Consider the following 15,735-nt stretch of genomic DNA (forward strand, 5'->3'; position numbering starts at 1 on the left):
AAGCATCATGCTACATTATGGAGTTATGAGATAAATGAAACAAGCCCTCTTCTCCCAGAGCATTACCATGTTTGGGCTGAATAGGATAAATCATGAAACCTAGTTCAGTATCAAGTCCTCCTTGGGTCTCCAAGGGCTTAGCTACCAGGTCAACAGAGATGAGTCACATTGTTGACTACTCTGGTTCCTGTATTCAAAGTGCCCAGGGAGAAGGCCCTTTCCCTGAAAGCATTTGTTCGACCAAGTATGGTGATGGGTGTTAACCAGACTGCTTGTGATCATACTGCAATACATACAAATATCAGATCATTATGTTGTATGCTTGAAACTAAATATAATGTCATATGACAACTATACCTCAAATTTTTAAGAAAAGCATTTGCTTGAAATTACATTGCACGCTTCAGAATAAGACTCTTCAGGTGCATATCACTCATCAATGATCTACAAGCTACGAACCAGGAAGAACACAGGGAGGAGTGAGCAGGAAGGCCAACTTAAAGTTACAACATTAAGATCCACTGTTAGTTGAAGACCAGTAAGAAAGAGAGAAAAAGCATTTCAGAAATGAAATCATCAAGCAAACAGGAATTGCATTATATACTTTCAAGGAACCCACGGCATTAAAAAGATCTACGTAAACCAGCTGGAAGGCTGCAAATTTTGAAAAACATGAACCATGCAGAACTATCAATAAACACAGTGTGATTTACCACTTTGTAAGGGACTGTTACTATTAAGGGCTTCCCCGGTAGCTCAGATGGCAAAGAATCTACAAAGATGATCATATGATTCATTATATAAAATGGGGTACTTTGGAAACAAAAAGAAGCACTATTTAAAATTATGCCAGGGCAATGAGGGTTTATCCAGACTGACTGTCCCAGGTAAATAAGCAGGACTGGTCACCCTTTTTAGTAACCATCTACTCATTATGTATTAAAAAAACAAAAACAAAAACCAGGTACTTAATCTGGTATGTAAATGACTCCTTCAGGGAAATCAACCACAGCAGCCAGAATGGACAAGATACCAGTCCAGTGAGGGCTCTGTTTAAATCATTTTTACCCTCTATGATCCTGCTAATATTTACCATCTCTACTGAAAAAAAAAAAAGGAGAGTTAAGAGTCACTGGCTTTATCTACTTGTTTTTTTGTCCCTTCGCACCTGATATATTCAATCTATAGGAGGGGGCCATTTCTATCCCCATTTGGAGTTTAATATTTATGCTTATGAAGGAATATGCCTTTCTGTGATAAGTCAAACAGAATGTCATTCTTTGGATTTCTAGAGATTTCCATTTTCCCCAAAGGCACAGCTGGCTTATACAAAATTTGTATGAATATGTGCCATATTTACTTCAATCAAGACTGACTCTTAGATAATTCACTGAATTAACACAGCAAAAACAAGATCACTAACCACAACATTTTATTGTAGAGATGAATACATATATTCTGAGAAATAATTTGAGCTATTCACGTGATGGTTATGAACACATCAGGATCTGTTTAATTGGTATATTTTGGTTTGCTAGGCAAGAGAAAAATCACAAGTCAAATCCAAAAGGCCTGATTTTTTTTTAAGTCTATAAAAAGAGAGGATTAAATACTGCCAGCTCTACTATCAAGAAACATTATACGATTTAAATTACGAAGATAACTCCACATAAGTCCAGCAAGGAGTGTTGGCAAGTAGAAGTGAAACAATCTATTATACAAAATGCAAAAGGATACAAAGATGGGTTATAAAAAATAAAATTTTGGTCAGAAAACTACATGAAGCCACATAAAGGTGTCTGTGAGCTGCTTTTTTTAAGGGGAAAAGAAATCAAGCCATTAGCTCTCTATTTATTCAAAAGGAAAAAGGAAATGTTTGGAAAATACTTCTGATATTAAGTGAGTTCTTTCTCATCTGCCATCCAGAGCTCACAAGCATCTAACTTATTCTTGCCAACCTATAGAAGTGAAGGAATAAAACCACTGTCTGGCCATCAGTGGCACACTCACAACACCCGAATGAGATCCAGGGTAATTCTAGATCGGGGAATGTCAATGTTGAGTACTCGGACTTCCACTCTTTCTCCAGGGCCCAGTCCAAGACTCCTTCTCTTCTTCGTCTTCGAAAGTTTTGCTTCTGTTACATTTCGTATGGGAATCAGCCCTGATCTCCCCACTCCTATATCCACAAAAATTCCAAACAAGGTGGCATTCTCGACTTTGCCTGTAAGAACTGTCCCAACCTGCAGGTCTTCCAAGCAGACTATGCTTCTTTTGAAATCAGGTTTATCGAAATCTACAACAAAAGGGGAAAATGGACAGTGTGTATAAATAATTGTTAGACACAACATAATTTAATGAGTAAGTACTGAATACATATCAATTGTGTGCCCAGACCAGTATTAAGCATTGAGGGGAGACATAAAAGGAGCTGAAGATATATGCCTGCCTTCAGAGAAAAGGCATCCTAGTTGGAGAAACAGCATGTGCAAAGCAGAAACAATTCAAGACCGTTTACTCAAACACTATCTTCTCAAACTCTGTCTTGCTAACCTGTGAACATTAGCACATACATAAGAGACTTAAAAGAGTAGAGTGTCTTATTTTCTTCTTTATGAAGAGGAGATGAGAAAATACATTTGCTCAATGAATATGCAAGGCTAAATCACAAATACTGAGAAAATAAGACCCTTGTTGACAGAAGAATGGGAGCTTTCCTCCAAGTGACTGAATTCTCAAAATGTTTAAAGTGGGTAGAACATCCATGAATGTTTAGTTAAATGTGGTGAAATTTAAATGTTCTTTCTCACTTCTCCCCCCAAATTTTGAACTCAAGGATCAATTCCTATCCACTTTGAATAAATGCATCCAATCAAAAAGAATGGATTCTTGATTATCTATTGCTCAGAAACCCAGATGGGCCAGTACCTTATGTCCTTTCTCCTCTTTCAATTCAATTCATAAAACATTTATTAACTCCTATTAGCACTCTACCAGGTACTCAAGAAACAAAGATGAAGCACAGATCTCTACTCTCGAGTTCTGACAGCCCTCTTTCCCTTGTTCGTGCCAGTGTACCAACACATTTCTCTATTCATTAACACTACCCCCCACCAAAGACAGGCACAAAGCCTGCTGAGGAATCATGGCTTAAGTTAAAACAAAACACAAACAACAACAAATGTTTTATGATGGAGAAGGTTACAACTAACAATTGAAACAGGGCTTTTGGATTATCTGTGGATTCCATTTACCCATGCTCCTCTTGGCCTCCTTTCCTAGGATTACTGAATGTTGATTCTAATAACAAAGAACACATTCTATGCTTGGATCTCCTTTTACTAAGACCTCATTTTCCCCTCCACCCATTCCATTTCCTTTTCCTCCACAGCTGTTGGCTTTATCCTGATTACTTGTTAAAACTATCCTTTACATTTGTATTAGCAACTGGTCACCTCTTGGTTCCCCTCCCCCAGCCTAACCATACTGAAATCAAGGTGTTGTTTTTTAAAAAATCCACTTTTTACCTTTACAACAAAACAAAACCCCTCTTTAAACCTTAAATCTCATTTTCCTCATAAAAAGGAATATGCTAACACTAGAATTGATTGTGTAGAATTCCATCTGATGCGCAGGTGTGAATTCCAAAAATAAAGAGCCCACTGAATACGCCATTACACTGGGCAAGGACTGTGTCAAAGCAAAGGGAAACCAAGTTGTTGATCATGGTCAGAGGTGGGATGGTCTCTGAGGCCTCACAAGTATTGTTTTTATACTTAGAAACTCTCCCTCTTTCTTACAGAGGTCCAGCAGCTACAATTCCCAAAGGTTTCTGATCAGCTGCTTAATTTTGTATGGAAAATCGGAGTCAAGAACTACTTAACATAGCCTGGGCCACTGAGAAATCAGAAACGCCTCCATGTACCAGGCAAACTCTAACACTTTGATTGCCAAGGCTACATACTCAGTGCCCTGTCACCAGGCTGCTTCTGATGAACACAATTATGGAAGCCAACTGGCAACCAGAGCGTTAATAACATAGAGTTGATTATATCACCAGAGAAACAGAAGACAGGATGAGTATAAAGAAAGAATGAGGCAAGAAAGGAAGTAATTTTGAGAAAATGGAGGAAAGAAAAGAGATGTAACATAAATGCAGAAACATTCAAAATACTATCTGCTCCTTTAAAGGTATGACTGTCTGCCTTTCTTCCTGATGATGTATTTAGTGTTAAAATGAAAGTTCTCAGACATCTAGAAACCTGTGACTTATGCTAGGGCAAAAGTCAGTTCCAAAGAGATCTACTGGAAATTTCTCTTGAAACAATGCTAAATACTGCAGTAACTGGTAAGCTCAATTCAGAGCCCAGCTGTATGTTTTGCTCAACTAGAGGCATCATCAGGTAAAGACCAACTTAGCTGTTGGTTGTCTAACTCAGCTATGTAATCTCAGGGCTGATCTTTGCTCCGAGTCTACAGTGTAACTGAGATCATGGAACAATCAACATCAAGACCAAAAAAACAAAGATGGACAAGAAAAGCCAGAACAGAGCGTATTTGTCAACCTTCTAATGTAGTGGTTTTATGCATAGTACTCCCACCCTGCTTGAAAGCCACTGCTCACTGCTAGATAACACCTATGGAATTCACACCTAAGAATAACTGCAAAGGGTGAGGGATTTGTCCACGGAAGTACTCACTTTGGACGGACCACCCAGAAGGCTTCTACTACATTTTTGGCATAGGTCTTACTGTATGTTTCATTTTATTTTTCTCCAACCTTAAAATTAATTTCAAATTTACACAGATATTGAGGGAATGGTACATTGAGCTTGACAGATGAACACAAATTCCCCCAGACCTTTTCAAAGAAACCGCCTCAACACAGCATAACCCAGGATGAAATGAGCCAAGCCCTAAACATGGTATCATAAAAATGCTGTGAGACAAGCACAGATTCATTTAAATCTCAGGGCTTCCTAGTCAAATTTCCTGGGGAAGTAGGTCATTTGATACCTTAATTCCTTCTCACCAGGGCATTGCTCTCAACAACTATGGCTCTTAAACTTCCTTCACCATCTACCTGTGCTGAAAGCCATGAGACTTTTAATTAGAAGGAAAATCAACAGAGAGATAGTATCTTTTTTCTTCAGTGTTCACTGACATAGAATCCAGGAACCTGGAAGGCTGTAACTTAGAAAGAAGACTCACTTCAATTTGTGAACTGAATGCTTTACCTTGGACTTCCAACTCTTATGAGGTAGAAACAGTTACAGAGGGATTCTGAAAAACGCATGTCTCCATGAACATGGCAGCACATGCATGACGTTTTTAGTCTAGCGTGATGGGAAATAAGCCTGGGAGGGAGAGTCTGGAGGCCTGGCCTCAACTTTGGCTCTGGATACTTACTAGCTTCAGTGACTGTGAAGGAAGGTCACTGCGCTCTAGTTTTCTCATGGAGAGAAAGGCAGAACAGAGGATCCTATGGCGTAGGACCACTGTGAGCTATTCAAGTGAACGGTATTCACATTCATTGTTTACCTGTTCGAAAGTCAAAGCTCTCGGGCTGGCTAAGACCATCTATGATGACCTGTAAGGTGTGTACTGTTGTTTGCAATCTTTCTGCAGTTTTCTCCATTCCTTCTTTTTCGAGGAATGAATTTATTTTTTGTTGCATTTCTGGCTTTCCAATCTCATATAGTGTCCCTCCAACGAATGACAAAAACCTGCAGAGGAAAAACAAACAAACAAAAAAAGAACCCCCACCACACATTAATAATATTACTTATTTTCCAGTCTCCTTACATAAATCACTCCTCTTCATCTCAGATCCATACATCAACCAACCAACTGGTCTTTACTGGAAATCTACCGTGTGCCCCATGCCATAAAGGTGATCTGTCTCGGGAGAAAAAAGGAAAGGGATGATCTGAGGTTTTTGAGTTACTTTCCAAAGAAGCTCCTGCTCAGAATCAGCATCAGAAACGTTTTACAGTGCAATGTTCTTAGAGTTTAGTGCCAGATATATTTTCTAAATAAGGACACCTATATCTGTTTCATGTATCTCCAAATTTCAGTTAGGAAAATGTTCTGCATTTAAATTAGCTATTAGGCAAACAATGAATTGCTGCTATCAAAATCCAGCAAAATACCCAACAAGGATTGCCCGCTTTTGACAAACAAATCACTTTATCCATACGCCATATCTCTTGTTCTTTACTTCTGTGTACCCATGATGACAGTGTAACCTGTGCAAGCATATGCTCAATCTAAGAATTCTCCATCAACGGTTATGCCTCACATGGATTAAGTCATATAAAGTATATTAAGGATTCAGAAGTCAAGAGAAAAAGGATGAGAGGATTATCAAAAAGTGACTTCTTCCTCAAACAGAAGCTCTGCAAGGAAGACCTCTACATAATCTTAAGGTGAATATTACTTTATATACTTTATATATTGCATACCTGTAATATTTAGGAGACTATTTGCCTTTCTCAATTTCCCTTTGCTATGTTTACCATTCCCCGTGTTTGTTTAGTCGCCTCTCAATTATTCAGCTTTGCAGTTCAGTAATGAGTTAATCAAGTAAAAAACAAAGGGTTAAAGATGAATTTCCCTTCAACCTCATCTGAATATTAAGTAAGCTATAGCTTACTTTCTTGATATTCCTTGGCTGTGCACCTTTCCACATCATTAAGTTCCATTTCCTATGATTAATGGCTCTTAAAAAATGTCAACACAGTAATCAGATAGATAGCGATACTAATGCCCCCAAATCCTTTCCTCTAAGGATGTCTCTGGAATACAGGTAGGGGAAAAAGAAACTGTTGGAGGCTTGTCTACATTTAGAATTGGGATGTATCCTATTTGTTAGGTTACTGCATGATCACAAAAGGAATGCTTGTTATTTCCAATCCCCCCCCCCAACCCCCCACTGTTGTGTTCAACTAGAGAGGGCCTCTTTAGTGATAATCTGGTAGTGATAGTTTGTTATCTAGTGGAGAAACTCTCTCATCTCTCATTTAACCAGGGTATCTCTTTGAGCTCAAATGTGTAATCCTTCTACATTTCCAAAGTCATAATTTTGGTCAAAAACAGACTGATGAAAATCCAACATATTTTCTTTAATATATTTTGGTTAAGGGTCTCATGAAAGACTAAGGAGTTAGTGCCTAGGCTCCTTTTTTTTTCTTTTAAATGAGCTTCCATCCCAACTGGTGGCCAGTGAGTTACACACTTTATGTCTGTGTGTCCATGGCTTCCTAGGCCCACGGACAGGCAGTGGTATCTTTAGTGCTGATAGGTATCTGTTAGTAGCATATAACGGCCCTGGTGACAGGCAACAGCTGCTATAGCTCTGACTGACGGGGCAGATGACACATGGCAACCTCTGTCCACAGCCAACTTCCTTGCACAGCTTTCTAAATAATACCGGCCCTGCTGAGCAGACTCCCCTGGTATTTACCCTCTTGGCTTGATTGGTCTGCAACTGGCTATTCAGCAGAACATCTTTCAAATCCCCAAGATTTTGGCTTACAATCAACAATTAAAAGGCCAAAAAAGTATATTTGTGGGTTGAAGATTCATAATAAACTTGAATAGCATTTTATAATTAATAAAATAACTAAAAGAAACTTCCCAAAGTACTGCACATGTCTTGGCCTCAATAGCAAAACACTGGCTCAGGAGGCCATTTGGAGACTTAAGGTTTTGTGTGCGTGTGTATATAACTAACTGATACTAAAGTCACTTCCACATAAAGGATTCTGTTTATAGTGGCTGCAGATGCACAAAGATTATTGGTCTGTTTAACCTGGGTGCATATTTCATATATCATTTTCATCCGCACACACAGAAGCCTGAGGGCACTGGTAATTACAATCAATAAAAAAGCACCAAATTGAACTCCTAGCTAATGCTTCAGTATTGATCAACCTTATTTTTAAATGACTATGCAACAGAGTCAGATGCTTTTTTTTATTTTGAAAACTTTCTTAAAGTTACAACAGGGTTGCAGAAAATGGAAACTAACAAACAAAAGGGAGACTATAAAATGAACTGGGAATAGCATTGAGTTTGACCTCTCTTTAATTTAATTGCAAAAATATTCAAATGTAAACCATAGGAAACAATGTTTTTTGCTCAGTAGCCACTTAATAAACATGTGTTCTTTAAATACACTAAGAATAACTTATTCTACATTATTCTGAATTTTTACTCTAGAATCAAGTTGATAAATAATATCCAACATACGGCTTCATTTTAGAAATAAGAAATACTCAACACAAAGTATTTTCTGGCTCAGAAGTATAATATAAAAACACAGTGTACTTTATGAAGCTTAGAACTAGAATGTGAGTGAACGTGTTCTGAAAAAATAGTGCTTGATAGATGTTCTCATTTAATCTTGACAATAATCCTAAAAGGTAGGTATCATATCATACAGAAAGGGAAAAACGAGCTTTAGGGAGGTTAAATAACCTGCCCAAGGCCACATAGCTATTTTCACTAACTGGAGCTTCATGCTATACACATCAGTGTATGTCTGTTTATAACTGCAGTTATGTCAAAATTAAAGTGTTATATTTGGTTAAGATATAAAACAATACTTTGGGTAACATTTCACCAACACGATTTAATGGCAGATTAGTTTTAAATATTAGAGAGTTAACATTGATGAATCCAACAGAGAAATTATTACATAAACGTATTTAAGTAGACAATTCTCTCAAAAGTCCATGGGTTATTAAAATCATAGTCTCATTTTCTTTACTGTCTCTGAAAGGCTTTTTCAGTTTGCTAAGGACTGCTGTCTGAGCTGCTGTTTCTATTTAATATGTAATTTCATCCATCTTACTTAAAGTAAGAAAGTAGCATAAATGCAACAAATAAGCACATCATGTTCTTTTAGCACACATCTGCACAAAGTTAAAACACAGACCTTGCAGCAGAGAGAGGCTGCTTGTTTTTCAAACAATGCTATATAAAACCTAAAATCACTGATATCTTCAACAGAAACTTGTTACAAATGCAAGTTCTCCTCCTCAAAGAATAAGAAAAGTCTTTGTAATATTTTTCTTGAAGAATAAGAAATTCTCAAGATTCATTAGACTTCAGATATAGCCATTCAGTTTTATGTAATCATTTCCAGCATGGAGAGAGAAATTTAGGAGCCCAGGACTCATTACATTAAAGCAACATGATATCCCACAGAGCACAGAAAAATCATGGTGATGCAACTCCATCACTTTAAAAACAACTTAATATTAACATGTGCTTTGTGGGCTAAACACACAAGATTTAAGGCTCCACAAAGAACCATGCTGCAAGGGCAAAGTACTCCTAGCTGTCCATCCACGCTAGATACTTTTAAAAGAGACTTTCATACTTGTTTATTTTTATCCATTGGTTTTACTCAGTCTTAAAGTAATCATATCAATAAACCAATAAATGCAAGAGCACAGTCATTTTAGAAAAAGTAGTTACAGATAAAGCAGAAAGCATCATCTGTAATACAGGCAGACATTCAACAATTTAAAACAAAAGAGGTAACCTGTCCTTCTTACCTGTGATTGTGATTATAGAGCAAGTGGTACGACACAAATGAAAAGTTCAGTTTGTTATACTGAAGCTCACACATTCTATGTATTTAAAATGTATTGCTTTATATTAAAGACAATGTAAATTCCAACATGGTAAAGGAGGGAAACCCACTACTCCTTTACGCTACCTATGGGAGCTGAACTCACCTAGGTGAGCATGGAGCAGCGCACTTTAGTTTTGCTTAGAGCAGTGTGGCTTTACCACATCTGCTGTTTCAGTAGTCAAATCAAAGGGGTGGCAGTGTGAACTGCACTTTAATCATCATCAAAGAATCTTTTCAAACCTCTATTAAACCAAGAAACTGAACTGGGCCAGAATCCTTCAAAATCTTCACTGATGTAAAATCCACAAATAATGGTAAATTCAAGTAGAGGGCATTTACAGAGAAGCCCACAGAACAACATACTGGGCTCAGAAGCTAGCAGGTATCTAGTGAAGGTAATACTGAAATGGTTTTTGTTAGCATATCATCAACCACAGAAAGTTACAGCAAGTAATTTTTCATAAAAATGTAACAGCTTTTGAAAACTTACACACTGCAGATAAACTTTTGAAAAAATGTAACCCTTTCAGAAAGGGTAACCAAGGTATTTCTAAAACTCTTTGGGTAGCAGGGGGGGCACGTTTAGTGTCATTGCTTGGTACCATTTAGAGTGTCTTTGGAGTACTTCCTGCATCTAAACACACTCTTGGATCTATGAGCAGCAGAAAAAAACACAAGAACCAAAAAGAAACTACCACAGATTAAGGGATGCAGTCTGTCTTCCAAAAGACTTGGTTTATAAGCATCAGACTGTTAACCTGATTCTAACTTCTGAAAAACTTAGTAAATGTTTCCTCCTTTTTCAAAGGTCTATTACACATGCATAGAGGCTGGATACTTGATGCATGCTGCATTATGGGAGAACATACCCTTAGAAAGTGGTTTTATTTTAGCAGTTTAGTAAAGGGAATGAATTTTGTTAAAAAAAGAAAACAGTTAAAGTGAGCTTATATAGACATGCTCTAAAAATCTGAGATTAGAATGATCTCTTTAGAAATAGCTGAAGAAGACATGCAGTTACAAAATACCTAAGATCAGAGAAATAGTAACCAATACCACAAAGAATAAGCAGCCTTGATTTTTGTGTAGGTTTTCCTATTTCAGAACCACAGTATGATATACTGTGTGATCATGATATAATTAAAGCTATAATTTAAAAAACCCAATGTATATATACATACATCCAAATGCACATGAAAATAAAAAAATCGAAAGGCATCATGTATTGAAAATGTTGTGATTACTGCTCTAAAGATTTCTAAAATCCTGTCTTAGAAATAAATTTATAAGTGACAAAGGAAAATCAGTTTTCTTACACTTGTTAAAACAATAACCTCCTGTCAAAAAAAAAAAAAAAAAACCCACAGAAGAAACCCCCAATAACCCAATTGCTCAGTTTGATCATCCTCTTTCCATTGAGTCTGTGTTGTTTTAAACACACTCATACACACACACACATCTTCAAATGATAAAGATTTGTTTAAATCAAGGCTCTTCAAAGGCTTGAGACAAAATGCTGAAGTGAATTAAAAATAATTTAGAAAATCATTCTGTTTTCCTCAATAAATATTTATTTACTGTGGAAGAAGACTCTATGAAACATGATAACAGAGACTGCCCTGAATGAGCTTAGTCTAATTTAAGTAATGACAGTATATCAGAATTAATTATCTTCCATTTATATCTGCTGTTTTAGAGGTAGGATTTTACATGCAGACAAATACTTTGAAAGTGCTCAGTAAAGATGACTTCATTTAATTCTCTCATAAATTTATTGTGGATACAGATTTGCAGATAAAGAAATTTAAACTTATACAGATTAAGTGACCAGCCTAAAGTCACACAGCAGAGACCACAAGGCTGTGGCGAAGGTAAAATTCGTTATATACCACATCTTCATTAGCATTGCTTACTGCTTAACTCCGGGAGATTTTCAATGTAGACAGAAGATTCAGGTCCCAGATAAAATCTGGCACATAGTACCACTGCCTGGGAGTAATTTATTATTATTTTTTAAACCAAATTCAAAAGGAAAAAGTTTGGCTCTTTTTGAGTTACTGAATAAGAGTTGTACAAAATTAAGTTAGTGGTTTCAAAGGCTGCAGACTCGCTACAGCTCAAAAGCACTGTGTTCAGAATTCATATAATTTAATTTACTGTCTGTACAGCCATAACGTGGATTAGTGCCTATGAATATTTGAAAGAGGAGGGCAAATTAAAAAGCAGTATTTTAAAAAACATACAGGCTCGTGATAGCAAAGCTGAAATGAAAAAGCTCTGGCACTACTAGGGGATAAACTCCATCTACTGGAATAAAGAATTTTCTTCCTTGGGAAATAGCCTTTATACTATGAAATCCATCCTGTCCAGGAATGCTTCTTTCAAGAAGTTTGAAAATGTTCAACACCTGCCCTTTCCATAAATCTCTCCAATTGTCCTCTGAATGGGCAGAGCCATTTTCATTCCATTTAAAGGTTGGGCAATTGAGATCAAAGTAATTTGCTTATGGTCACACATAGTCAGAAGCCACGCTAAGATTAAAATCCACAGTGAGAGTGGGGACAGGAAGGAGAGAAGGGAGATAATGGGAGACTAAATCAATACCTGACTGAGTTTCAGGCTCCAGACTGAGCAATCTAAACCTGAAGAAGAGAGGAGAAGAGGAGAAGGAGAAGGGCAAATATGCTGGAGATGGAACAGACAGAAGCAAGTACTATGGCTGGCTGGCAACTCCCTCTAATTGACTACAAGGTTTCTCCAGATATGCAGGAGAGAAAGCAGTGTTTTTTCAGTTCCAGGACCCAGGGTTAACAGTAATTAACAATGTTAAATTATATTATAATTTAATTATACCTGGATCATATAGTAAAACATTTTTTTCTCCTGGGCAGCCAAGAGTTGTAAATCAGCCCCACTCCCCTTTTCTCACTCAACTGGACAGCCCCTTCTTAATCACAACAAAAACAACAGCAATGACTAGAGCAGTAATAACAGCTTACTCTCTCCCAGGTGCTAAGATTTCTATATACATTTAGTCATGCCATCCCAAGTAGTTGTTCAGTCGCTATGTTGTGTTCAACTCTTTGTGACTCCATGGACTGCAGCAAGCTGGGCTCCTCTGTCTTCTACTGTCTCCCAGAGTTTGATCAAATTCATGTCTATTTAGTCAGTGATCTAACCGTCTCATCCTCTGTCACCTCCATCTCCTTTTGGCTTCAATCTTTCCCAGCATCACCATCTTTTCCAATGAGTTGGTTCTTGAATCAGATGGCCAAAGTACTGGAGCTTCAGCTGCTGCAAAAGTCCTTCCAGTGAATATTCAGGGTTGATTTCCTTTAGGATTTACTGGTTTGATCTCCTTGCAGTCCAAGGGACTCTCAAGATTCTTCTCCAGCATCACAATTCGAAAGCATCAATTCATCAGTGCTCAACTTTCTTTATGGACCAACTCTCACATCTCTCATCCAAAGAGACAGGTAACATTATCCTCATTTAACAGATAAGAAAAATGACATATAGGGAGGTTGAATAACCTAGGCAGTCTGGCACTGCTCTGCCTCCAGAGCAAGCTAGCAGCAAGTTAGGTACCATCTCAGGTTCTTCAGCTTCCTATTTACCTCTGCCAGCCTTGCCCAAAACGTCATGTGGTGTGTGTTAGAACAGTGAGTAAGACACTAGACATGACAGTCGGTTCCTAAGTATCCCACATCCTGGTCATCTGATTCTCCAGTGGGTAGAATCTCTTTCATCATCTTTCTGTTGTATGAAAGCATTCTCAAAAATATGATGAATGCTACTTCCTGGGAATTATAGTAAGCTATCTGGGTATTTAACTAGAGTACTAACAAGGAAAAAACAAACACCAAAAATTGCTTTCCGTAATCTGTCCTTTTTATGATCTTTGTATTTTAGGTTTGGTCTCTCTTTTGTGATGTTATGTCTCTTTATGAAAAGGCAATATAATATTGTCTAATCATAGCTCCATAGAAGAAGTTAATGTGCAGTAATTGATATATACCCTAAGACATCACTTATCAAAAGCCAGAAAAGATTCTGCCTTAATTTTCATGTCTGAATGCTGCCAACTCTTGTGAGGCAAGTCCAGAAAAATTTAAGATCTTTCAAACTTACAAATTACTTCTTAGGTCTGTTTACCTAATCTTCATTTATTTTACAGCATTTGTAGCTGGGTTTCTTTTCAGGCAAGTTTCCCACAAGGAAATATGTTTTTATCATTGTAAAAGTTAGTTGGCACGCAAATGCTGAATAAAGCTGTGGTGAATTTTAGATGTGGAAGGTGTGTCAGACATACTCATTAAACTAAGTGACTTACCCTCAGAAAATTACAAATCACCACAAGTCAGGGGCCTTCTGAGTTGCTCACAGTTGAAACTATGAATACCAATGTTCTACCGCTGCCATTTTGTTTTGTTTTTAAATAAAAACAACCTCAACTTCCTGTATTACAGCTGCTTATTAGCTACAAGGCTTCTTGCTGGGCAGAAAGCTGAAGTTGGAAAGAATGTGATAAAACCTCTGAAAGCAAGGCTAAAAAGAAAAAAAAGAAAAAGAGTTCAGAGGCGCTCAATCCTTGAACAGGAATGGGAAAGAAACAGAGATTGAGATGTGCTCAGTTATTACAGGTCTTCCGTATGGGCCATCAAGCTCTCTGGTTTGATTTATGTTAGCCCCATGGCAGTGCACAAGGCAGGATCTCCACAGGGACTCTCTAGCTCCTAGGCCCCCAACTGCTTTTAGCTCAGGAGCAATAGTTGGGATCCACTCCTTGTTGAGTTAATTCTACTTCTGTAGGCCTTTCTCTCATCAGCTTCACTGAGATATAATTGACATATAATAGTGTATAAATTTAAGGTGTACAACTTAAACTTATAAGCTAAGGTGTACATCTGATACACTTATAATAGCAAAATGATTACCACCACAGCCTTAGCTTAATACCCTCATCGTGTCACATAATTATCATTCCTTTTTGGGGATGCAACACTTAAGATCTACTCTCTTAGCAACTTTCAAGTTTATAATAGAATATTAACTATAAATCACCATGCTGTACATTATATCCCCAGAACTTGTTCATCTTATAATTGGAAGTCTGTACCCTCTGATCAACTTCTGGTGTTAAAACCCAACACAAGTGTCCCCGCCCCCCCCCCCCATAAATAAAGAATAAACATTGCTTAGCTTTCGTACAGATCTCCTGTCCTCAAGAAAATATTTCGTGAGGTTAAATGATTATTCCTGTTCCAGACCTGAATTTTAAGTTGGTGGTTGTTTACTCTCTGAAAACATACTTCTCACACTGATCCTAAGGGTCAGAAATAGGAATATCAGCAGTAATAAAAGAAATATCACATTACTAATATAATAGTGCAAATATTGATATAAATCATCCCTTGATATACGACTTTCCTAGTCCCTCACTCTGGTGCTGTATGCCATATTCCTGCTAGAAACTAACCTTTTAAAAATTTTCCCTGATGACCAAAACAGAAATAACAATTAACTACTAGCTAAAGCTTTATCAAAATGAGTGCGGAGTGACAATCCTGACATTAAATTTCCTGGCATTTTTCAAGTTAAACCAAGAACGTAACAACTTTCAAGCTTAGCTATCTGGAGTGAATCAAATTCTTAATGCAGCAGATTCTCTGGGAGAGTGCCAGGCCTCAGTGTGATGTGTACAAATCAGCATAATCTCAGGACAAAGCACTGCCTCCTGGCACCTTATTTAAGAAAAAGGGGAAATTGGACACTTGCCTTTGGCTCTCCTGACCAACCAGAATGGCAGGACAAAAACTGAGGAGGTGTGGGGAAAGTGGCAACCCCTCCACAGACTGCTTTTGGGCTTCATTCTACTCACAGCAGCAATTTTATTCATGGCCCACAATAGCCAACATGATGAAATCACTCACACATGGAGACATCGTGACAATTTCTGGATAATGGCAGAAAGTGGGAAATAACCCTCTTTCATGGTCAATGAAAAGAAGGAGCATTGAGACATATGTTCTAGGAGGAAGTAAGATTAAAAGTGGTTGCCTTTTTTTTAGCTTTCAGGCAGTGAAGAA

The 15,735-nt window shown here is 37.6% G+C and overlaps 1 protein-coding gene across 2 annotated transcripts in view; it reads right to left on the reverse strand.

Moving 5' to 3' along the window:
- The window catches only part of SRBD1 (S1 RNA binding domain 1), a 226,052-nt gene continuing 211,732 nt past the window's right edge, over positions 1,416-15,735 (reverse strand). For both annotated transcript variants that reach the window (XM_005686560.3, XM_005686559.2), the window contains exons 20-21: positions 5,542-5,726; positions 1,416-2,296 (exon numbers count right to left, since the gene is read on the reverse strand). In XM_005686560.3, the coding sequence (XP_005686617.3) occupies positions 2,007-2,296; positions 5,542-5,726 (475 nt within the window). In that variant the 3' untranslated portion in view covers positions 1,416-2,006. The remainder of the gene's footprint in view (positions 2,297-5,541; positions 5,727-15,735) is intronic.

The sequence above is a fragment of the Capra hircus genome, chromosome 11 (assembly GCF_001704415.2).
Source record: "Capra hircus breed San Clemente chromosome 11, ASM170441v1, whole genome shotgun sequence".
NCBI classification, from domain to species: Eukaryota; Metazoa; Chordata; class Mammalia; order Artiodactyla; family Bovidae; genus Capra; species Capra hircus.